The sequence below is a fragment of the Drosophila novamexicana genome, unplaced genomic scaffold (genome assembly GCF_003285875.2).
Source record: "Drosophila novamexicana strain 15010-1031.04,08,12 unplaced genomic scaffold, DnovRS2.1 tig00001059-arrow-arrow-pilon, whole genome shotgun sequence".
Taxonomy (NCBI): Eukaryota; Metazoa; Arthropoda; class Insecta; order Diptera; family Drosophilidae; genus Drosophila; species Drosophila novamexicana.
In genome coordinates, this window is record NW_020824837.1 from 1,426,277 (window position 1) to 1,451,132 (window position 24,856).

The 24,856-nt window shown below is 46.9% G+C and overlaps 1 protein-coding gene across 1 annotated transcript in view; it reads left to right on the forward strand.

The window, feature by feature from the left end:
• Positions 1–24,856, forward strand: part of LOC115765861 (protein dachsous) — an 84,889-nt gene that overhangs the window by 54,175 nt on the left and 5,858 nt on the right. Inside the window, exons 2-8 of the mRNA XM_030709591.1 lie at positions 10,628–11,300; positions 13,018–13,643; positions 14,655–15,129; positions 16,807–17,309; positions 19,896–21,039; positions 21,352–21,759; positions 21,838–22,210. Of these exons, the coding sequence (XP_030565451.1) occupies positions 10,628–11,300; positions 13,018–13,643; positions 14,655–15,129; positions 16,807–17,309; positions 19,896–21,039; positions 21,352–21,759; positions 21,838–22,210 (4,202 nt within the window). The remainder of the gene's footprint in view (positions 1–10,627; positions 11,301–13,017; positions 13,644–14,654; positions 15,130–16,806; positions 17,310–19,895; positions 21,040–21,351; positions 21,760–21,837; positions 22,211–24,856) is intronic.

Consider the following 24,856-nt stretch of genomic DNA (forward strand, 5'->3'; position numbering starts at 1 on the left):
GAATTGCTTTAAATTACGCAAATTTTGAAATTTGCTGAAAAACAACGAACCGCAGCGAGTCGCTGGCAAAACTTGAACTTTTGATTAACTTATGGATTGCTACCCAACCAACCCCCCGCGACACCACACACCACACACCTCGCACCTCACCCTGGCTGTCTGACTGGCTGTGCCTGGCACTTGCCAGCTCCAGACTTGTCCACTTTACGTGCCATTGCGCGCATTTATCAGCCAGCGCTGGCAAAGGCGAATGAAACTGAAACTGAAACCGAATCCGACTCCAACTCCTACTTCAAATTCAAATCCAAAATCGAAAGTGACCAAAAGTCAGCGACAATGAAATAAAATGCCACAATATGTTGCCTAATTTATTAGCCTTTACGGGCACTACAATTTACGGTTATTCATGCAAATGTATTATCCGAAATATTATTATACCATAAAGATAAAATTCATTCAAAGAATCGATTCCTAGAACGGCACAAAATGTTTCTATTTTTTTCATACCATGCATTCAGCATTAATCATTGTCTCTTAAAATTAAACAAGTAAGAGGTACTAGCCGGAAGCTCCCCCGGGGATACCCTGAACCCTCTTCTTCCAAAATCAAATGAATATATATATTCTATTTTAGAAGCTATATGTCAAGTTTGGTGATTCTAGCTCTTATTATTTACCAAAATTGCCCAAAAAACTAGATATCGATATCGATTTTATCGATTGCTTGGAAACGGAGTAAGTTATCGATTATCGGAAACAAACTCGATCTGCGCGGATCTACAATTAAAATTTCAAGTCGCTGGCTCTTATAGGTTCTGCGATCCTTGCTTTCATACATACGGACGGACGGACGGAAGAACGGCCGGACGGACGGACGGACAGACAGACAGACGGACATGTCTAGATCGACTCAGCTATTTATGCTGATCAAGAATATATATACTTTATGGGGTCGGAGATGCTTTCTTCTTCCTGTTACATACATATGGATTTTGCACAAATACAATATACCCTTATACGCATTTTTAATAGGTTCAGGGTATAAAAAATAAGAAAGGGGCTCTCGTCGCGATTTCCCGACTAGGGGATACCCTGAACTCTCTTCCTCGCGCTACAAGCTCGTTTGCAGCAATAAGAAACTAAGGAGCATAATATCCACATTGAGACAAAAACTTTTTCGTAATTTAAAAATTCGCGTCTAATCGTTATGTGCCTTAAACATTGGAAATGTCCTCAATACGGACCACAGAAAATATAAATTTGGCTAGAACAATTTTCCACCCATTCACCGCACTTTAGAGCGAAATGCGAAATGGATTTGGGGAAAGATAAAAGTTGCAAACGATTCTTTTCCGCCCATTTTGCGCACTTCAAGGCTAAATTCACCAAACCCAATACTTATTAAATTTATTGCTTGAGAAGAAAGCTTAAAACTGCCCGAAAAAAATAAAAGTTGTATGCTACAACTTTTCAAACTTCACTTCCTTCACTTTTCCGGCCTTTACTCAAAACCACATTATTTTGAGTTTTTGAATTTTTTAATTTCTTTATTCATTTTTTTTTTTGGCAATTTCTCGTTATGCCTGCTGATTTATAGAGCCTAGCATCCAATTTCCGGGAGCCTTTATATACGTTGTCTACGTTTTTGATTTGCGGCCAAGCGATGCTGCGCAAATATTTACACAATCTCAATAAATTTATGCGCTCTTCTTCACATTTTCAATTTGCAATTTTTTCGCTCGCCAGGCGGCGGCTGCTGCGTCCAGAACTGGGGTAGCACAGGGGAATTGGCCGTGGTATTGGGACGTGGAGTGCCAGTTTTTTTTCTGTTTTTTTTGCTGCTAGCAGAATTTATGCAAATATCCAAAACACAAACTCTGGCTGTGATTGTTATTGGCCTAGAGAACGATCAGCGATCAACGATCGACGATCGAAACATGGAACCACGTGGGCGGACAAAATTGAATGCGTGGTAGGAGCTGAGCTGAGCTGCATTGAGCTCCTACTCGGAATTGGAACTGGGACTGCGAATGCGAGTCGTGGAACGGCATCCGTGGAAGGGCTGCTGTGATTTTTATCGCATGCCTTTTAGTTAAAGGCCCGATATAAACGACGGATAGGAGTGGATCAGACGACCGGCTAACTGTGCCAGCCGGCGCGCGTTGTGTGGCCCACTTGCTCCAGTTAGACATAGATGGAGACATGAGAGCGCAAGAGAGGAGCAGGCGACACAGTTGCACTTGGAGATGCAACTGGCAGTTATGGTCAGTTCACAGTGTGTTGCAGCAGCAAGTGCAACAGCTTTGTGGCAACAGCAACCACAACAACAACAACTCAGTTCAAGCTCATTGAACAATTTCCTAGTTTGACAATTTTTGGTGCGACTTTTGTTGATTGTGGCCAGAGGCGAAAGTCAAACGGCACCAAAAACAACAAACACAAATGCTGGCCATTAAAAAAAAGTGCTTTATTAAAACCTAACAGGAAAATTGAACAACGTTGTTGCTGTTGCAGTTGTTGTTGTCTCTTGTGTGAGAGATGTGCAGGAAAAGCCCAGTGAACGCAGTTTCCCAGACTTTTTAACCGTTTTCAGTTGGTGTATTTTGTTGTTTTTTGTTTTCTGCTACAATCGATAAATCGCGCAACAACTGGCAATGCGACAACGCGTAGCTTGTTCGTTGTTTTTGGTTGTTTAAATTTGGTTTTATTTATTTATTTCTCTCTTTTTTTGGGGCGGAAGCAAATTGCCATTTGAGAAACGCGACAGCTGATCAAGCCATACATAAAACTGTTTATGGTGCAGGAATGGGAAAGTCTTTTATTATACCCTGTAAAGTGTGGCTTAATTGTCTGGGTGTGGGTCTAGCAAGCGGCAGTTCGCAGGTGCAAATTAAGCAACTTTTTTTCATATTTACATATTTCTTTTTCATTTGTTGTTATTCACAAAGCCGATCCTTAGTTTGTGGCCAATCTAGCAAACGAATTCGGTACCGGACAACGCCGCTTAATTTCTGCTAGTCAAATGTTTAATAACAACATCAATTGCTAATATATTAACTTTATATAAATACATTATAAGCCTTCATTTTATGCCCATTTGCATGCTCCTTTATATTACAGGGTACCTTGTAATCGCTCAGGCTCGTCTAAAGCTTTTCTTATTAATTTCCCACAACAGTTTAATTGATGTTGTCCAAGCAACATTTGAAATAGTTTGATTAATTGCTGCTCCAGTTAGCAAACACTCCCAACTTCGAGCTCTCAACTCTAGGCTTCGAGCTACCCGTTGTAAACGCAACAACAACAACAACAACAGAAGCGGGCGCCATGTCAAAAACAGATTTTTTGGTTTTTTGCTTGGCCTGTGGCCCCACGCTGCCTGCCAATTAGAATGTTTTGTGTGGCAGCCAGACGACACATCCAGCCAGGCTGCTGCTCCCACTGACTCAGAGCCAGCCACTGGGCACCCGCATGCAGCAGCGGGAGCAGCAGCATCATTTAAAGCTCTGTTGCTGATTTTGTCCATGACCACATCACTTCCGTCCGCTCTTGATTTCATTAACGCGCTGCGTAGGCTGCGCCGGCAAAGATGCGAGCACTGGAGGACGAGCTGAAGAGCCCGTGAAGCGTGCATCCAACTTAATTAGCTCTGAGCGCGAGAGGAACTTCAGTTTAATGAGAAATGGCTGTGCATCGATAAGCGTGCTCCATTGGCGCTAGCTTAATTCTAGAGATGAGCCCGTGACAGCAGCTGAAACGAGCACGAACACGAATAACAAAGGGAAAGCACGGGGAATGTGCACGGGGAACAAAACTAGGACAGAAATTAAAAATGTCAAGCACGGGGAATGTAACACAAGCACGAACAACAAATTGCAAGCACGAATGTGGCTTGTACAAGAAGAGTTGTACGGCTTAATATGAATACATAAATGATATTTCCCTTTTGAAATTATTATCAAAGCTCACGAACACGAATGCAGGCCAAAATGAACATGCCGTGTTGAGTCCTGAATTCCTGTGAATTGCGCTATGTCGTATAAAGCCGTGCTGGATGAAATTACGTCGTGTTAAAGCACGAGTTAAGTCGTGTCTGTCTAGGTTTAGTCCTCTTCTGGCCATGTTAACTCCTACGAGGTCGTGTTTTCGTGCTGATATTCTGACCTTGGTTAGACACGAGCACGAATGTCTTCCGTTGTAAGCACGAAGAGGGCTCCTGTAGATAGTGTTGTATATAGTGTTATGTTGTATCAAAGTTTATAAGGTCACATTAAATTTAGACCACACGCAACATTTTCACACTTCGAACCCATCGTCCTTTATAGTTGTGTTAAGTCGTAGCACGCACGACTTGTGTGTCTTGTGTCGTGTCACGCCGTAAAAATGAACGCGCGCTCTACTCTATGCGCTCCATGCATATCTAATCCCTGAACTTTGTCGCAAGCACTTTGGATACCTTGCCTCTATTGGTCAGCTGCGATGCGACGCACATTTCTAAGCGACGTGAGGACGTGCACATTCCATTCGAGCTGGCAACGTTCACGAGTTTATGCAACGATCCATCATCTAAGCCAAGATTTGTTTTTGTTTTTTTTTTTTTTTTTGGAGTCTGGACGGACAACGGCGGGTGGCAGCTGCAACTGCCAACAACAACAAATACAAAAACAAAGCGAGAGGAACAGCAAAAAAGCATTTTTTAGCCAATGCGCAAACACAAGAAACGCATTCGCGGTGGTTGTGACGATGGTTGTGGCAGTGGCAGTGGCTGAGGTTGAGGTTTTTCCCCTCTTCATGTTTATTGTTGTTGTTGTTGTTGTTGCTGCTGTTGTTGTTGATGTTGGCCAGGCTGAGCATTGACTGAGCTTTTGCATACTTAGTTGCCTGTCTGGCAGTTGGGCTTCGCATGTTTTTGGCCATTTGGCGTTGCGATCGTTATTGTTGTTGTTGTTGTTGTTGCAGTCACAGTCAAGTCCAGCCACAGGCTCCAGGTTCAGCCCCATGTCCAGCTCGGCGCAGCTCTATGCAAATCTTGCGCCGCCTCGCCCCGTTGCTCGGCACGCATGTATTGGAATTTTGATTTATCAATAGATGGCAGTGGGCGCCCAATGAGTCCGAAATGGAGTTGGACTTGGTGCTGGGAAGTTTTCTTCGTTTTTTTTTTTTTTATTTTGTTTTGTTTTGCGGCGAAAGCAAAAGTTTCCGTTGAGCGAAAGGCGACTGGCTTAAAGTTGAAACGTGGCCTGGCCGTGGCCAGACAGCTGCAACAGCTGCCTGCCACCAAGTGCCCGTCTCCATGGCTGACTAACATTAAAACTAACGCTGCCCCACCGCCGCACCACTGCATCGAGGCACCGCCAGCTCATTTGACTTCTTTGGCTGGGGCGCGCAAAACATAAATCAAATGGAGGAAAATGTACAAGATAAATTTTTAAGCACACTTATTTAACACCTAACAACCTTGTTAGATGCATTTTGATGATGCAACCAGTCTCCGGCCATGCCACAAGCACAGTCACAGTCACAACCACAGCCGTAGCCGTAGCATCAGCCTCAGCCGCAGCCACAGCCGGCGACAAGGTGGAGCACACACACACCGAGAGACTAAGGCTCAAGACACGTCGCATCGTCGCACTTGTGGCTCAGAAATCTATACCGGAAAATTAAAAATTGTTAATAACACGACAAGCATGGTGGTGCGGCGGTGCAGTGGTGCGGCGGTGCGCTGGTGCACTGACGCTGCCAACAACTGTTAGAATTGCTTTTCGGTGTTTGCGACTCACCAAAGCAGCGACAAAGAACACAACGCGGTGAATGTGAATGTTGGATGTGGTTCAACTTTTAAATTGCAATCGCAAATAGTTGCCACACACACCAACACACACACACAGGGGAGAGTGTGTGAGCGAGAGAGAATGAAGAGCTCCTCATCAAAGCCTCACATCTGCTCACATATAAATCTTGCGGCCTGGCTAAAGGGTGCCGAGAACGCGTTGAATTTTTTCAAAAAAATAATTTCTAAAAATTGCAATAAATATTGAGAGGCGCTGATAAGGCGTCAACATAAATCAGGTGGCATGTGGAGGCAGATGAAGAAGAAGAAGAGGAAGCAGTTGTGGAAGAAGAAGCAGAACAAGCAAATGCATAGAGCATAGCGGAAATATCAAGACTGGAGAGTCGGGCATGGGGACCCGTGACTAATCAATGTAATTGTGCGAAATCTTCACACGACGCAGCCAAAGACAGCTACGACGACTGTGGCATGCCCCTTGTTGCAAGCTGTAAGGCTAAGGGACGGGGCGCGTCGGAGTCAGCTTGCCCAGGTCTCATATTTTTTGATAAACTAATTCGCTTGGTGGTCAACTCTAGTCATCGATACAACTGCACGCTTTCTGCACACAACATGGCTGCTGTGGCAGTGGGCACCACCCACGCGCACCACTAGCCAACCAACACCACCACACAACCACACAGCCACACAAGCAGCAAAAGTCGACAAGCAAACACTTTCATTGCCCCCAATTGCAATGTGTGCCATGAAGATTGGATTACAGCGTGGTTCGATAGCGTCGCCAGAGACTCTTGATTGATCCATAAGTACGGTATGCTAATGCCCCATAGAGACAAGAGACAGAAAGAGCTCAAAGCTGAGAGTCTAAGCCAAGAGCATTAGAGATGGGCACGTGTGGCATATTTTGGCAACACGAGCACATGATTTTATGCATATAATATATTTAAAGAAAAATTTAATGCTAATACTAAAGCTTAAAACTTTACATATGTACTGAAAAGAATTTGAAGGTTTCAATAAAACCCTGTTGAGGTTGAGAATTTCGCTATAAACACACATACAAATTTCTTTCTGAAGTGTAAAATAAAATAGCTTTTGATTTGCTATCTTTTCATACTTTTCTATGCAAGAAAAAGCAATTAGATTGTTCAGAAATTGTCAAAAACTTTTAAGGACTTAAAAAAAAAAAGGAAAAGAAATTTACGCAAACAAATTGCATTTAAAATATATTGTAGTACAATAAATCTGTGTAGGTAGATAGATAAAACATGAACCGTTGTTTTTGCTAAGCACCTGGAAATATCAAATACAACTCAAATCGAAGCTGTTTCGTTTATCCGATTAATCGATGTTTCTCGGCATCACCAGAGCTAGCTGCTATTTAATCTAACGTGTCACGTTAGGAAAACACGACTCACATTTAACATTGAGAATGAATGTTGTTCAAATGGTTGTGGATAAGCACAAAGTATTTGGCAATCAGCACTCTGCACTCTTCAGACCTCACTCGTGCTCTCCGCTCCACGCCCCACACTTCATTTGGCGCTCTTCTCTGTGGCACGTAGTCATTTCTCATCAGACGCGCTGCGGCACACTCATGGGGCAGGTAAATCATCCACATCTGCCGGAAATTGCATAAAAATATGCAAGGCTGCGTTGTTGCTCGGCCTAGCCAAGAACAACAACAACAACAACAACAACAACAACAACAACTGCACCAGCAACTGCCACATGCTGTATGTGGCAGGGGCAGGTATGGCAATGCTGCAACAGTGCAACTACAGTAAGCCACGGGCCGCAAGACATGTCCGACTCTTATCAAAAGCGCTGGCTGCTTGATAATCCACGGCAGAGACACGACCGACATTTGGCCACCTTCTATTAGCCCCAAATGCAATCCCCGCTGCCCTCTGCCCGCAGCCCGCTCCCCGTCGCTTGGCCGAGGTGTTAATCAAGCCAAACCACGATCCGATGGCTCAGGATGTGGCTGGCTGGCTGGATGGCTGCATGGGGAGCTTTGCTCGGATAGTTTCTCAGCACCTCGAGCCTCACACGCCAGTTAGCCAGAGAAGCGGGGCAATCAACTGGCCAACTGCTGTTGCTGTGTGTGTGTGTGTGTTTGAGGCTCGACCGCATTGTTGTTGGCCGTGCTTCGTGTTTGGTTTTGGCCATGACAGAATTTCTCCTTCGTTTTGGTTGTTTCGTACGATAAATAAGGTAATTGAATGAAATTACTTTTGACAGCTTATTTGCATACATCAACAGCGGTCGCAGTAGCTGGATCCAGCTGAGGTCGAGAAACTGAGGCCTTGTTAGGCCATAATTGGTTATTGAATGCTGCTGCTGCACACACCAAGCACACACCACACACACTGGCACACACCCCACAAGTGCTGTGCCTGAGTGTGTGAGGAAGTGCGTGCTGACAAAGATGAATAACTCTTGAGAAGTTTTGACGACAACTTCGCTTCGATTTCTGCGTCTGTCTGCAGGCAAAACGAATGACTTAAGCAACGAACTTGATTTTTATCACACAACTCAGCCCTTGCATTGTGAAGTACTTTAGTGACGAAATGCGTAACGCATTGAGTGTGGCATTTCGAAACCCATTCGAATATATATCTTTTCGAACAAAAAGAGGAGCTGAGCTTATTTTATTTATGCATTTTATTTTATTTATTCGGTTAGCCTTTCCCTAGCTGAACCAAGCATATAGAAAATATTTTTCAACAAGACAAGGCTCAATCGGTCGTAAAGAGGAATGCAAATTAAAATGTTTCCGTATCTGGGTTATGTGGTTTGACAAATTCAAAATCGGACTGCAGCACGATATTATAACATTCATCAATTAGAATTGTTAAGTCTAACATCTTAGTCTTTCTTCACAAATCTTCTATACGGATGTTTGGATGTTTTCCTTTACCGAATACATTAAATTTCGTTTTAAATTAAAATGATAAATATCGATTTTCAGTTTGACTTCATTGGCCTCACGTAGAGGATTATTGAACTTAAAATAAGCCCGAACTTCGGAGCAAATATTTACTTCTACCGAACGCACCTCAATTACATTTCGTCTAATCGACAACTGCGCTTGCTTCTTATTTATCGATAAATATCGGTTTCCAGCTTGCGTTAATTGACGATATGTCAAGAATTTTCAGTCTTACAACAACCGATTTTCACCCATTTATATTGTTAATTTTTATCATTCGGCATTACCTTTCCAGTTTTCATCAAATTTATCATTTTATCGATATTTGACTACCTTTTCATGTAAATCCCATAGGAATAAACGGCTGTCAGTTGAGTTCATGTCTGAAATTCAAAATTTAACAGACCCAGACTGTTTAACAAGATGTTGGTTAGGATTAGCTAGGATCAGCTTAATAAAACCAACAACTGCCTTATGTCTGGTCAAATGTTGTGTTTGTTCCTTTCCAAAACGTAATGCTAACTGTTCTTTGCCTGGTTTTACATTTGGCTCATTGTCGTTATTTCTGGCAATTGGCGAATGCTCCGTTTTGATTTACCTTTCACTGCAGCTGCCGCTGTCCGCAGCTGCTGCTGCTGCTGGCAGTTATCAGTGGCCCAGGCTGAGCCCACGAGGCGTCTGGGCCGGCCAGGCCAGGCCAGGCGTTGGCTGCTGCTCATCCCCACTCGAAATTCGTGTGGGCGTTTTTGCAGCTGGCGACTCCGCCGTCGCCGTCGGGAACTGTCTTTGGGCCGTGTTTCTCAACAGCAGTTCCATGTTGTTGACAGATAAAATTGCCAATCTGTTGGCTCTGACGACATCGTCGTCTTGGCTTGGCGACAATTTCGCTCGGGTTAAACGGGTTTAAACGGCTGCCAACTAAGCTTAATGAAAGTCTTTAGTCAGCACAGCAGCCCAGCAGTAAAGCAGTACAACAGTCCGGCAGTCGGGCAGCCCAGCAGCAATCTAAGCAGATCTTCGCCAGGCGGACCCAACCGAAGCCGAGCAGTTCGATGCCTTTGGCTTACAAAAAGTGTAATTAGCGCAGAAATTGAACGTGAGGAGTCGCCGCGACGTGGACACGTTTCGCTTTAAATGCATATCAGTCTGGGAGTCTCGAGACCCAGACTGAGACCGAGACAGAGACAGAGACAGGGACAGAGTCGCAGCCTGGCGGGGATCACTCGTCTTGTTGTCGTCTGTTTGGCCCTGCAACTGACTGAGAGGGGGTGGGGAGGGTATATTCCACTATTTAAAGTGAAATAATGACAGTTTTAATTGCTGATTTTTTGTTGCTCCATGTTCGTTGGCGTCAAAATGCCAGAGCTCTGACTCTTGACTGTCCCCCTCCCGACCCACACCACCTACCCACTGGGTGCTACTGGTTGTTGGGGCTGGGTCTATTTTTAGGGTGGCGTAGGCCAGCGGCGTGCAGCCTGTAAAATGTAAATGCTGATTACGCAAATGCCAGCTAATTGGCAGCCATTAAAGCCAGGTCAATGCTCCCTTGCGGGCCCCAAAAAAAAAATAAATAAAATATAAAGAAAATAAATAAATAAAAACCAAAATTTAAGTTGACATACGCTTAATACGCTGCCGCCGCCTGAGGCTCGAGCAGGAGGAGAACAAAGCATGACCAGAACAAATTGCTCCACTGACTGTTGCAAATTAAGTTAAGCTGTGTGCGGCTTAAGCCGCGCTGCCTTTAAATCAAATTAAGATTTTGACAACTTCATTTGTAATTGGCAGCGCAACCGTTTAACCAGCAGCAGCACCACCAGCAACAGCACAAGCACCACCGCAACCACCGCAACCATCATAATAATCATTATAATATCGCGTTCCCTTTTTGTTTTCGCCTGCAGGTCTCGGCCAGCGATCCGGATTGCGGCGTCAATGCCATGGTCAACTATACGCTCGGTGAGGGCTTCAAGCATCTGACCGAGTTCGAGGTGCGTTCCGCCTCGGGTGAGATTTGCATTGCCGGCGAACTGGACTACGAGCGCCGCAACAGCTACGAGTTTCCCGTGCTGGCCACCGATCGCGGCGGCCTGAGCACCACGGCCATGATCAAGCTGCAGCTGACGGACGTCAACGATAACCGGCCCGTGTTCTATCCACGCGAATATAATGTGTCGCTGCGTGAGTCTGGACCGGCACAGGCCAGCGGCACGCCCATGCCCATTGTAGCCGTGGTGGCCACGGATCCGGATGCGGGCAGCTTTGGCCAGGTGTCGTATCGCATTGTGGCCGGCAACGAGGCGGGCATCTTTCGCATCGATCGCGCCAGCGGCGAGATCTTCGTCATACGACCGGACATGCTCTCGGTGCGCACCCAGGCGATGCACATGCTCAACATCTCGGCCACAGACGGCGGCGGCCTGCGCACCAGCACCGATGCTGTCGTCTTCCTCAGCATCATCGATGCGCAGCAACGGCCGCCGATCTTCGAGAAGGCCCGCTACAACTACTACGTGAAGGAGGATGTGCCACGCGGCACAGTCGTCGGCTCCGTGATAGCCACCAGCAGTGACACGGGTGAGTTGTATAGCCAAACCCCAACCGAAAACCCAACCTGGAGTGCAGCAGACTCATCTGTTTGTCCAAAAATATGTGCATGTATGTAGAGAGCGAGCGCTGGTTCTGACCGTGGCTACCTAAGTTGGCGGCCAGCATCGCGACGTCTTTGTATTGGATTGCATTCATTAGTTCACTGAGCTGGAAACCAAAATATGCGCATATGATGGACAGACGGACGGACAATGGAACGGACGGACGATCGAATGGTCCAACGGTTGAATGGTCCAATGTTTGAGCCAAAAAAAATAATAAAAGAAGCAAACCAGAAACAGCCTACGTTAGATACAGCGAGTATTAAATACCCTTACTTTGATTTGCTGAGAATTTAATTAGACGTCATTCAAGCCTTAGTCAATCTGGGAGCAACATTAAATTATATATTGTGTAGTTAACTTTGAAGACGCGAACTCTTTTGAGTATCACAACTTCAGTACCCATTTCCCGAATTGAATGAAATATTTCAGACTAAGTAGCTTAGGTTAAAACAGACTAGATAAGGTAAAGGTTATTTTTCGCACTTACCCGAAATCCGACCCATTTTTTAGTAGTTTTATAATATAGCCAAATTTTATACACCATGCTCGAATCTACAAAAGATTTTAAGTTATAAAAGTAATTAAAATATAGTTTAGATTGTTGCTATTGTGCATATATAATGTATTAGTCCGAGTTTTATAAAATTATTAGATATTTAACAGGTAAAGAGCCTATAAATTGCTGAGTTGAGGAAAAAACAAATATTAATCTAGAACAACCCAACGATGTTTTATATCTGAACATCAGTTCGTAGCGATATGTTACAGATGAATGATACAATATTTTTAGTTTTTCTTTTTACCAAATGAAGCGCAAGACTGTTGCACACGGCATGCAAAAACGGTCATACTTTTTATGAAGCGTATAACAAGCCAAGAAAATTAAAATAAAATTTGTACAAGCAAAAAGCGCTTGCTTGCAACAAAATGGGCCACTGGCCAACAGAGACAGGCACAGGGAGAGAGAGAGAGATAGAGAGAGAGAGAGGGAGAGGCACAGTCAGAGGAATGATCAGGAGAGGGGGCAGACAGAGTGGGGGTCTTACTGGCACAACAAAGCCAAAGCAAAACACTTCAAACGCAAATTTCGGCAGAAATCTGCACCCATCAACAATATTCCACGTCCTCGTCAGCGCTCGCTCGCTCGTTGATACAAAAGGCCAAGACACGAGCTCGAGTGCCTGTCTACCGGTTGCAGGGAGGCGGGCGGGAGGGGAACCGGCGATCAAGTGGCAGGGGCAGTGGAGAGAGAAGAGGTTTAGCTGAAGTTGGGAGTCTTTTTTTTATTTTTGTGTGCCCGGGCTATGCAAAATGAATTTTGAGCTTTAATTTGCTGCTTTCGCTGTGCACTTCCTTTCATTGCTGCCCCTTGCTACACCATCAGCACCCCCTACCCCCCTTCCTCTCTTCAACATGTGTCAATCTGAAAGCAGACTGAGCGCTCGTTCATTCTTTCGTTCTATTGTTCCATCTGCAAACTCATTGCGAGTCCTTTGTTTGCATCGCTGGCATTTGAATTGCCTTTAATGAGGCACCTTTTGGGCAACCCTTTAACCCCGCGCCCCCTTTTGACATTCTTCTCCGTCAATTTGTGTCTTTTGCTCATCTTTCTGTCTCTCTCTCTCTCTGTATTTTTACAGCTCAACGCAGTCCGGTGCGCTACTCTATATACTCGGGCGATCCGGATGGTTACTTTAGCATTGAGCCCGCCTCGGGCAATATACGGATTGCCCATCCGCTGGACCATGAGGCGAAGGCGCAGGTTCTGCTCAACATACAGGCGACGAGCGGGGAGCCGCCCGTCTACGGGCACACGCAGGTGAACATCGAGGTGGAGGATGTCAATGATAATGCGCCCGAGTTCGAGACGAGCATGGTGCGCATATCGGTGCCCGAGAATGCCGAGCTGGGCGCACCGCTGTTCGCGGCCCATGCCCATGACAAGGACTCGGGCAGCAGCGGCCAGGTGACCTACAGCCTCAAGGGCAATGCCACCCAGCAGCATGGCAAGGCGCTGGCAGCCGGCTCCGCGCCGCTTTTCGCTATCGATGCACGCTCGGGCCACCTGGTGCTATCGCGACATCTTGACTATGAGACGGCGCAGCGGCACTCGTTAATAGTGACGGCCACCGATGCCGGATTGCCGCCTCTCTCTGCGGATCTCACGATACTCGTCGATGTCCAGGACGTCAACGACAATCCGCCCGTCTTTGAACGCGACGAGTATGCGGTGAATGTGTCCGAATCGCGAGCCATCAATGCACAGGTAAGATTACACTCAAAAAAAATATGTATAGTAGAATCATAGAAAAGAGTACACAAGTTGACAAGCTTCTTTTAAGCAGAAAATTGAATAGGCAAAGTAATATATTTGTAAATTATCTTAAAAGGAAATCTGTTAATCTGGTTAAATTCTGATTATAGAATTGATATACTCAAAATTACCGACAAATTCAGTTTTGTTATTTTCAAAAAATTAAAAAGTCTATAACTCGGGTAAAGGAATTCCAATTTTTAAAATAAATGGCAATTTTTGACATCAAATTGCAACCAATTATTGAAAAATTTTACAATATTACATTATAATAATAATATTTTTGTCTCAAAAATTTTCCATATCTGATCGTAAATTGTTTTCCATGATTCGAAAAGAATATTTTTATAGTTGTATCTATTATTTTTCTAAGTGCATTTACTCCGGACTCTACAACCCGCCGCTCGCCCACCAACATTGGCTGGCCAACGGGCCACGTTTGGCTGCCTGAAGTTTTATTGAAAAATAAATTTTTGTAATGCAAACTAAATGCGCAACATAAATTTGATTAACAGCCCGTAAAAGTCACGCTTTTGTCAGGCAGGCTTCATATCTTTTTTAAAATATCTCAACACCCCAGAGAAGATGCGGCTGTTGCAGCCACGTCCATGCTCTGGACAGCAACTGGCAGCCTGTGTTGCATGTTGAATGCGGCCTGTTGCCTCGCGCCTCGCGCTGAACTAGTTTTGATCATAAAATCACTTTATATCTTTTGGCATCACGAGGCTGAAACGAGTTGCAGCAGTTCTAGGGATTCCTCTAGAGATTTACGCAGACATGCATCAGAGATTCCAATGCCGCCGCTTCAGCGGATGATTGATGACCGCCAGCCGTGTTTGGCATGTAGATCGTTGCCTCCTCTCGCTGTCAGTCCCCCTCTCCCTCACTCTCTCTCTCTCTCTCTCTACTGTTTATCTGACTGTTTAAAATTAACACTTAACTCTTAACTCTCTTTGTTTCCAGATCATCCAGGTGAATGCCAGCGATCTGGACACGGGCAACAATGCGCGCATCACCTACCGCATTGTGGATGCGGGCGCGGACAATGCCAGCCAAAGCCTGGCGAGCGTTGGCGGCGGCGGCCCGGATGCCGATCTTGCCCAGCATTTTGGCATCTTTCCCAACTCCGGCTGGATTTATTTGCGCGCCGCTCTCGACAGAGAGAGCCGCGATCGCTATGAGCTAACCGTTCTGGCCACCGACAATGGCACACCGGCGGCACATGCGCGAGCTCGTGTGCTCGTCCGTGTGTTGGACGCGAACGATAATGATCCGAGGTTTCAGCGGGAGAGCTACGAGTTCCGGATTGAGGAGAATCTGCGACGCGGCGCTGTTGTGGGCGTTGTCAGTGCCAGCGACGCGGATCTGGGCGAGAATGCGGCCATACGCTACAGCCTGCTGCCAGCGAATTCCAGCTTTCAGGTGCATCCCGTCACAGGTGAGTCGATGCATCCTCTTGCCATAAATTAGTGTCGCGGCGCGGTAGCCGCCAATCCAAGCAAATGTCCCAGTCGAACAACTCACTCAGCTCAGCTCCACTCAGCTAGGCTGAGCTCAGCTCAGTTAGAGTTCGTGTCCGAGTCTCAGTCTCTGCGAGTCCAAGGCAAGGAGAAGCCACTGTCAAGCCAGCAGCCATGACCCATGGTCATTCATTACTGCTCCACTTGGCTGTCGCTTCTGCACTGCTCCTTGGCATTGCCCACGTCGCCCATAGATCAAACGCGCACGAGCAAACGGAAACCTGTTCTCGCTCTGCTCTCTGACGATGGGGCAAGCGATAAAATGCGATCTGTTTGAGATATGGCTAGATGGGGCAGCCGGCAGCCGGCGGGCAACTATCTGGCTGCTCTGGCTGCAGGCCGGGAGTAGCGCATGACCATTAGTGTTTGAGCAACAACAGTTTTAACGCTGTCAGCTCATCCGTCAATGGAATATCATTGGGTTGACATTTTGCCGGCCACTGTGGCCGAGTGTGTGTTGGACTGTGTGTGTGTGTGTGTGTGCGTGTCCGCTTTAGGGGCCTTGCTGGCAAAGGAGCCACAGTCTGTGCCAGCGCCAGAGTCTCGCTTCATTTAAATTAAATATGGAAATCGCGTGCAGCTAATCCTGGCAGCAGCAGCAGCCAAAACAGAGGCTCCGGCAAACTCGTTTTCCCTGACATGATTTTCTTTTGGCCGCCACGCTGCCAGGCATGACATTTTGATGGCAACAGGCGGAGGCACCACCAGCACAACGACCAGCCAACACTTTGGCATTAATCATCTGCGACCCAGTTACGAGCTACATTTTCCAAACTAATCAACAATTGTTAGCGGTAGCTCTCGCTGCCTCTCTCTCTCTCGCTCCTTCTCTCTCCCTTGCTGCTGTTGAGAGCCATGAGTGTCTAGGAAAAACGAGGGTACTCAAATAGACACCTCCCACCCGCCTTTCATATTTCTTGCTCAGCATGATGAACTCTATCCAACCATATCCATGTACTCCTTGCTTTTGTGTGGACGCGTTGATCTCGGAAACTACAAAGGCTAGAGGCTTGAAATTTAATATATTTATTCTCCTACACCAATAGGAAAACGAGCTTATCATTTGATATATCCTTCCATTTTCATATTATCGATAAATATCGATTTCTATACATGGTTTTTAAACATAACTCGAAAATTATAAGAGTTTTATCCACCAAACTCTTTATGTAGCTGCTCGCATATTAAATACGGATTACACTTTGGGTACCTTCTTACATTTCTACCCAATACAGAAAATCCTCATTTTCAAATAAAGAGCCTTGCGCTTTGATATGCACATACTTTCATAACCAACATTTCAACCCAGAAAATTCCATAAAGATCGGACAATGAGCACCGAAATTAATCAAGAGTGCATTTCCTATACATAGAGCGAGACCAAGGGAAGAAGAAGCGCAGTTGATGTACAAAGAGCTTGTGTGTGTGTGTGTACATGTGTTTTTGTCTATGTATATAAGAAGAAAGGCTTTTAACCTCAGCACTTCGCCGAGTTAAGGGTATCTCCTAGTCGAGGACTGCGTACTAGAGAACTCTAACTTATTGACACTTGATTAATTACGAAAATCCTTCTCTTTGCCTCCCTTCAATTACAGGCGAGATAAGCACACGCGAGCCGCTGGATCGGGAAATGCGCGAACTATACGATCTGATGGTGGAGGCACGGGATCAGGGCACACCGACGCGCAGTGCACGGGCACCGGTGCGTGTCCATGTGACAGACGTGAATGACAATGCGCCGGAGATAGCCGATCCGCAGGAGGATGTGGTTAGCGTGCGCGAGGAGCAGCCACCGGGCACTGAGGTGGTGCGCATACGCGCCATTGATCGCGATCACGGCCAGAATGCATCCATCAACTATTCGCTGCTGAAGGGTCGTGACTCGGATGGCCACGGCCTGTTCAGCATTGATGCCAACACGGGCCTGATTCGCACACGCGTCATGCTCGACCACGAGGAGCGCAGCATCTACCGCCTGGCGGTGGCCGCCACCGATGGCGGCAATCCGCCCAAACAGACGCTGCGAATGCTGCGCGTCGAGGTGCTCGATCTGAATGACAATCGGCCAACGTTCACCAGCTCCAGCCTGGTCTTCAGGGTGAGTGAGAGATTTATGGGCGGGTCATTTGCCCGGGCCGCAAGGCGACAAGCAGCAAGACGTGGCAGACGTGGCAGATCCCTCTACTCTTCTTTCCAGTTGGTTCCAGGAAAACTTTTGTCTATTTGACGCTTCTAGTTTTACACGACGCGACGCGTTCAACGTTTCTCGTTTGATTTCCTGCTTCTCGTTTTCTTCTTCTTTTCTTCGCCAGTCGTGATCAGCGCGTTTGTCGCCTGCCTTTTGTGCGGATGATTTGTTGCATCGGGCGTCACGTGACAATGGCCAAGAACACGATTCCCCAGCTGCCAGCGACAGCCTCGGGAAAACAGACATCACAGCAGCTCGGACGGCACAGGGTGGTCAGCGCGGGTGCCAATGCGGCAAACGCTTCCCGATTTGCATGCACAGTGTTGGCCAGGTGGTTTGAGGGGCGGGGGCGGGTTAAGGAGCAGCAACATCTTCGTTGCCTGTCGTTGTTCATGGCGCACGCGTAATTGTCACTCTGTGAACTGTGACTGTGACTGCAATCCCTTCCCCCTCCACCACTCTCCCCTTGGCCTTGGCCCTTTTCCATTAACTGCGATTCGTAACTGTTATACCCTATCAGAGAGTATTATGAATGCAATATCTAACTTATAAAGCACTGAAGTAGACTTTTTGGATTCACTTAAATTTATATCTGTCCAAACAGAAAGTCGTGTAGATCCCGTATATCCACGTAGGACCGCCTATTTGAAAAAAGCTCGCAATAATGCCACTTTAGCAAAACTTGACAGCTTACATTATGTCGGTCCATTTAATGATTATGTCAGCGAGTGTATTAAACAGTCGGTGCTCTTTAGTAACTTTTCTGGCTGTTTAGATTTCGGCATGTTGCAGCGCGTCGCAGTTAAAAATGCTGCGACTTTTAACATTTTTATCACGTTCGATTCGCACATGTTTTGCATACCCCGCACATTATTGCATACAACACATGCCTATCCGCAATCCGGCACCAAAAGCATTCCCATTGCTCAGGCTCGGACTACTCCTGTGACCACTCCATCACATCCTCCTCCCGCTCCTCCTCCCACTTCCCACTCTGCTCTGTTGATCATTTCCAACACACTCTGTGTGTGGACGAGGACGAAAAGCCAGCCGAGGCACTGATGGCTGCGACGCTTTGACATGCATTTAATTGCCTCGCCCTCTCTCGTTCTCTCCGTCTCGCTCACGCTCTCTGTCTCTCTCTTTTTCTCTCTCAGTCTGGCTTTTCTGCCGCGGTTTGCCTTTTAAATCCGCTGCGGCAACAATTAAAATTGACACATTTCGTTGCGTTTCGTTGGCGGCTGCCTTTGATTCCACTCGCTTTGTCCTCAACTGCATCTGCATTCTTCTCGCTTTGTTCTTATGCGTTGGCGTTGGACCTGGCTCCGTTTGGCGGCTCACAAATAAATCTCGCCGAGCCCCACTCACCTCCAAATATGCGTCGTTGTAATTAAGCAATTTCCAATGAGGCAACCGCCCTGCAGCCTCCTCCGTAAATGCAGTCAGCTATAAAAGTACACAACAAATCATTCGCCATTTTGGCAGTGTCCATTTTTGTGGCAATATGCCCGTGCATAATTTGGTAGTCAGCCGGCGCAGTAGTCGTTAGCAAACCAAAAGCCACCACCAACAGCAGCAGGAGCAGGAGCAGTTGCACCACCAGCCGCAGCTCCAGTCCAGACCTGCTTGCTGCGTAATCTTGGCTGCGGCATAAATCTCGTGACTGTCATTTTTGTGTCTCCATTTTGGCGACCCAAACAATATTTTCAATGTATATTATGAAAAAAAAAAGAAAAAGAAAACGATGCACACACACACACACACTCCGCACTGAGCCCTGCAGAAGAGCCAAAAAGAACGCAAAACCTTTGCTTGTGTTTTTTTTTTTTTTTTTCATATGCTGCGAAACGGTTTTTGCGGTTTTGCATATTAAATTCTTATATGCGCTGCACCACCACACACGGACCCTCTCCCCCCTTTTTTTGTCCCCTCCCCACACTCAATTCGACTCACATTTTTCTTCAGTGATTTTTCGGGGCCGGCAACTTTGGTCGGAATGCATAATTTCTTTTTAATGCCATTGCCAATGCCTGTGTCTGGGCCATGGCCAATGCCACGGACTTGGCTGGCTGGTGGTTGCCAGCTCAGCACCTCGCACCTCTCCCCGCTCAGCTGGGCCTGGGTATAGGCAGCTCAGAGCAGAGAGAGCGGGGCAAGCAGCAGACAACGTTGTTTTTTGGTGGAATGAAATTTTTAAATGTTTGCTGCCTTCGTAATCTTGAAGTATGAATTATTGCTTTAAGATTGGATTTTCAACACTGTTGTTGAGATTAAGATACCCCGGACCAGACGACAACCAGCAACAACAACAAAAGCAACAAAAACAACAGCAGTAGGAGCAGCAGAGGCGACCAAGTAGAGCGTCGAGCCTGAGAACTGTGGAGAGCCCCTCTCTTAATACCTCCACAAACAGCAAATAATCTATAATTGCCTTTGCCGCATTTATTTACTCCTTTTTTACTTTTTTTTTGTATTTTTTTTTTTGCCTCTTTGCAGGTACGCGAGGATGCGGTCGTTGGTCATGTGGTGGGCTCGATTAGTCCCAATGAGCGCAGTGCGGAACTGCCGCCAGTTAATGGCAACAGCCTGGACGAGCTGGGTGACCAGCTGTGCGTCACATACACGCTGAATCCGCTGAGCAAGGATCTAATTGAGGGTGCCTTTGACATAGACAGGAATACGGGCAATCTCGTAGTGGCCCGTCAGCTGGATCGTGAGCTGCAGTCGGAATTTCGCCTGGAGATACGCGCCCTGGACACCTCGGCCAGCAATAATCCGCAGAGCAGCGCCATAACCGTCAAGATCGAGGTAGCCGATGTGAACGATAATGCGCCCCGCTGGCCCAAAGATCCCATTGAACTGGAGGTTAGCGAATCGCTACCAGTTGGCGCCATTCTGCACAACTTTACAGCCACCGATGCCGACTCCGGCACCAACGGGGAGCTGCAATATCGTCTGCTGCGCTATACGCCGCAGCTAAACGAGAGCTTGGAGCAGGTCAGCCCACTATTTGCCCTGGACTCGCTCACGGGCTCGCTGAGCTTGCAGGCGCCTCTGGACTATGAATCGCTGCAGGAGTATCTGCTCATTGTGCAGGCTCTGGATCAATCCTCGAACGTCACAGAACGCCTGCAGACCTCGGTCACGGTGCGGCTGCGCATACTGGATGCCAACGACAATGCACCACAGTTTGTGGTGCCCAGCATAAGTGCAGGTGGTGCAGCCACAATGTATGTAAGCGATGCCACGCGCATTGGCGAACTGGTCACCCACATTGTGGCCGTGGATCGCGATGCCGGCGAGAACGGACGCATTAGCTACGATATTGTCAGCGGCAATGGCGAGGGACGCTTTCGCATCAAGCCACAGTCGGGCATTATTGAGCTGGCCAAGACGCTGCCGCCGGCCTCCGAGCAGCTGGACAAGACCGGCCGATTTATGCTGACGATACGTGCCAGCGATCATGGCGCGCCCACAGCCCAGCAGACAACGCTCAGCCTACAGCTGCTCGTGCAGGGCAGCCACAGCAATCCGCCCAGATTTCTGCAGGCCGTTTACCAGGCAACAGTCCTGGAGAACGTGCCCAGCGGCAGCTTTGTGCTGCAGGTGGCCGCCAAAGCCTTCCATGGAGCGGACAACGGTATGTAGTCAAGAACCTAATTAAAATAAGTAGCAGGAGAAACAAGCCACGACCCCTCAAAGCCCCGATCTTAATCAGAAAGTCAAGTCGAGTCCATCTAACCATGTCCATCAGTCCGTCTGTATTCAAGATTCAAATTGAAGCTTCACAAATTCAACAATGAGATTGATTTACCGAACTCCCGAGTAGGAAAAATAAAACCTCTAGTTCTGAGTTTAGGAACTTAAATTTAACTTGAATATAAGTAAATACACACTTTGCTTTCTCATTAACTCCCAACTCTAATCTCTCATCTCACTTTCGCATTAACAGCAAATCTCAGCTACGAAATACCAACTGGGGTGGCCGCTGATCATTTCCATGTGGATTGGCAACGCGGCATTGTGACGACACGCGGCCAGTTCGATCGTGAGACCCAGTCCCAGTACACACTTCCCATATATGTGCGGGATGCCAATCGCATGGCTGCCACGACCACAAGCGCAATACGCAAACAACGCTCATCGGAGAGCAACTCGGAGCCGGCAAGTGGACAACACTTCGATGTGGCCACGCTGATCATCACCATTGGCGATGTCAATGACAATGCGCCCGAGTTCCGACCCGGCGCGTGCTACGGTCTATCCGTGCCGGAGAACAGCGAATCCTCCGTCATTCACACGGTGGTGGCCAGCGATTTGGACGAGGGCGCCAATGCGGAGATCGTTTATAGCATAATTGGTATGTTTTGCTTGACGGTAAATCTCATATTTGACATAGATCTAAGCCGAGTTCTTCTGTTCTCTCTCTTCCGCACAGGCGGGAATCTGGGCAACAAGTTCAGCATTGATGCACGCACGGGAGAGCTGAGCGCCCGATCCTTGGATCGTGAACAACACGCTCGCTACACGCTGCAGCTGCAGGCCTCGGACCGGGGTCAGCCCATCACGCAACAGGGTCATTGCAATATCAGTGTTTTTGTCGAGGACCAGAATGACAATGAGCCGCGCTTTGAGCTATCCAAGTATGTGGCCAGTGTGCCGGAGGACGCAGCCATTGGCAGCAGCGTGTTGAGCATTAAGGCCAGCGATGCGGATCTAGGTGTCAACTCCAGACTGGTCTACTCCCTGGCCAATGAGACGCAATGGCAGTTTGCCATCGACAGCAAAAGTGGTCTGATTACAACTGTGGGGTAAGTTTTCGAAAGTATATTCCACTATACCGTTCGTTGTTATATAAGTCAAGGCTAGTTAGAGTCCAAAACAGTCCAAAAATCGATCGATTAATAGAAACTTGATCCCTTGAAGCGCTCATCTCTAAAAGAATCCAACCAATACTGAGGGCTCTCTTAATTTAACTGAATGACACGATATATTCTGTAGCGTATTTGTTATAAAACAGAATTCCCTAAAAACCGAAAACTCTAGAAGGAATTCCTATTAAGACTGCCTGCCTGTACGACGGAATATAGCTCCTAATACATCTAGAGACTTAGCCCTAACCCACATTTAGCCTGTTTCTATCCGTGCTTTCGAATAGAAACGAAATTAAATCGTCAAAACAATTTTTGAGTGCGTACCAAGTCGACAACAAGCTGAGTCTAAACGGATTTGGTTTAAGACAAAAGGTAAAAGGTGGTTTGCCTTGGGTCAATGCAGTGCGACATCTTATCTGCGGGCCAGATCTCAACGCAAGGACAACATTGAAATACTTAATTTCCTCAATAACAACGCGAACTAATGCGACTGCGACGATTGCGAGTCCAACTACAAGTCGACAACATCCTACGCAGCGACAATCCGGCAAAAACCCTCCGCTGCGGCTATAAATAGGGCTTGTAGCTGGCTGTGAGTGAGTGACTGTGTGTGTTTAACGCATACGCACAAAAAGGATAGGCCCTACTTTTTTGCTACTTCAGCGAGCTGGCTTATAAGGTCTGAGGCCTCGGAGCTGGTCTGAAAAGCCTGTACTTGGGGGCCCCCTCTGGTGCAAATTTATGCTTATTGACAATCAATGATGACAACAATTGCTTGTTCCGTCTGATGCCAGAAAGCAGGGCGGGAGGAGAGCAGGTTGTGTAGGAGGGGTGCGTTACTAGCCGCTCAGTTCCGGCCCGACCGAGGAGCAGGTCCTCCACCTCCAGCTGCAGAGTTGCAGCTTCTCGTACTGCGCTAAGCACTCGCCTGCTCGCCTGAGCCTCTCTAGATTTGGGTTTAGCCTTAGCTTTTTAGCGCTGGAAGCACACTTGAGTTGACAGTAGCGTCAGTGTTTGCCATTTATACAAACGCGATCCGCTGTCATGTACCAATTTTTATCTTGCGCTGATTGTCGGCAAACAATAAAAACGAAAAACCCCGCCAGAACAGAGGAAAAATAAAAGAAACCCAACCAACGCGAGCAACCACCGCGAACAGCGATGAGAACAGAGCGCAGCACCTCCACATGGCGAGGTAGAAGAATTGTAGAGCGACAGTCAAGACTGGACAGCGCGGACAGACCGACAGACGGACAGCCGGACAGGCAGGGACGTACCGACGGGACAGACAATTCGTGACGTTGTTGTTAGTCTTGGATCGCTTTCGCGGTCGCGCTCTTAAACTTGGACTTGGACTTGGAGTTGGACTTGGACGCTGCCCGCTGCTGGGGCCTAAATAAAGTCAGGATTGGAGCAGGCAGCAAAAAAAAAGCGACAACAACAAAATGTGTTGTTGTTGCTAGCTACTTTTTTTGCAGCAGCAGACTCTGACGAACTGACTGAAGCTGGACAAGACTAGGCGCAGTTGCTGCGGCTCTCGCTTGTTGCTTCGCCTGTCTGATGATCAGCAAGCGCAGCCGACAATGACAACAACAACAAAACTGTTGACTGACCCTTGGCAAAAGCATTTCTGTTGTTGTTTTAAATAGACAACAACAAACTGCGAGCGACGAGCGCAGGAATGTTTCTGCAGCCAGTTCCTTCACTTTGACTGATTCGATTCATAAAACCAGAAAGCACAACCCAACTAGGGCATAACGCCCAATAAATACCCTAACAAGCCCAGGGCAACAGTCAAAGGATTGACAGCCAGACAAAGCGTTAAATGTGTTTCAAATTCAAAATATATAGAGCATATTATAAAACAATAAATACTACAGTTTTAGCCTATATACAAAGGCTAGAGAAGATTTAATCGAGGAGCCTGACTAAAAAAAGGCAGACCTTTGGGTAATTGAGCTTAATTTTTGACCCATTATTCCTGAGCTTATAACGCGATCCGATCAGACTTAGATATATTTAAATTCGATAACAGAAAGAATTTTTATCTAAACAGCTTTACTGATAGCTCGATTCGAGTAACTGCATACCTAGTGCTCAAATATGGATACCCCACTGTTAGGGTATAATGAGGCTCAGCAGTAACATGGAGCTCTCGAGCTCAAGCTGGAGGTAGAGCTGTGGAGCCGCATAGCTACAGCTGAAACTGGATGAGCTCGTAATTTGCTAAATTCGTTTTATTGGACGACATGCAATCGCGACGAGCACAGCGAAACTTGCTCAACCCTTTGACTATGGCTAGGATTTTAATCATTTTGGTTTATTATTTGTGGCAGATACCACATACCAGAATGCCAGTTGCGCAGCCAGCCGCAGCCAGGGGAGGGATTCAAGAGCGTGCAGCGTGCAGTCAGATTAGCTGCAACGCGAGTGGATCATTTCAACAGCAATATTTGCTGGCAAGCAAATGACTTAATTACCAGATACCCCTTCCCCTTTAGTATCATGAGTCGTCTCTTGTGTGTGTTCGCTGGATTAATTCCACATCATTTCGTGCGGCTAATTGTGGCTAGGATTACGTTT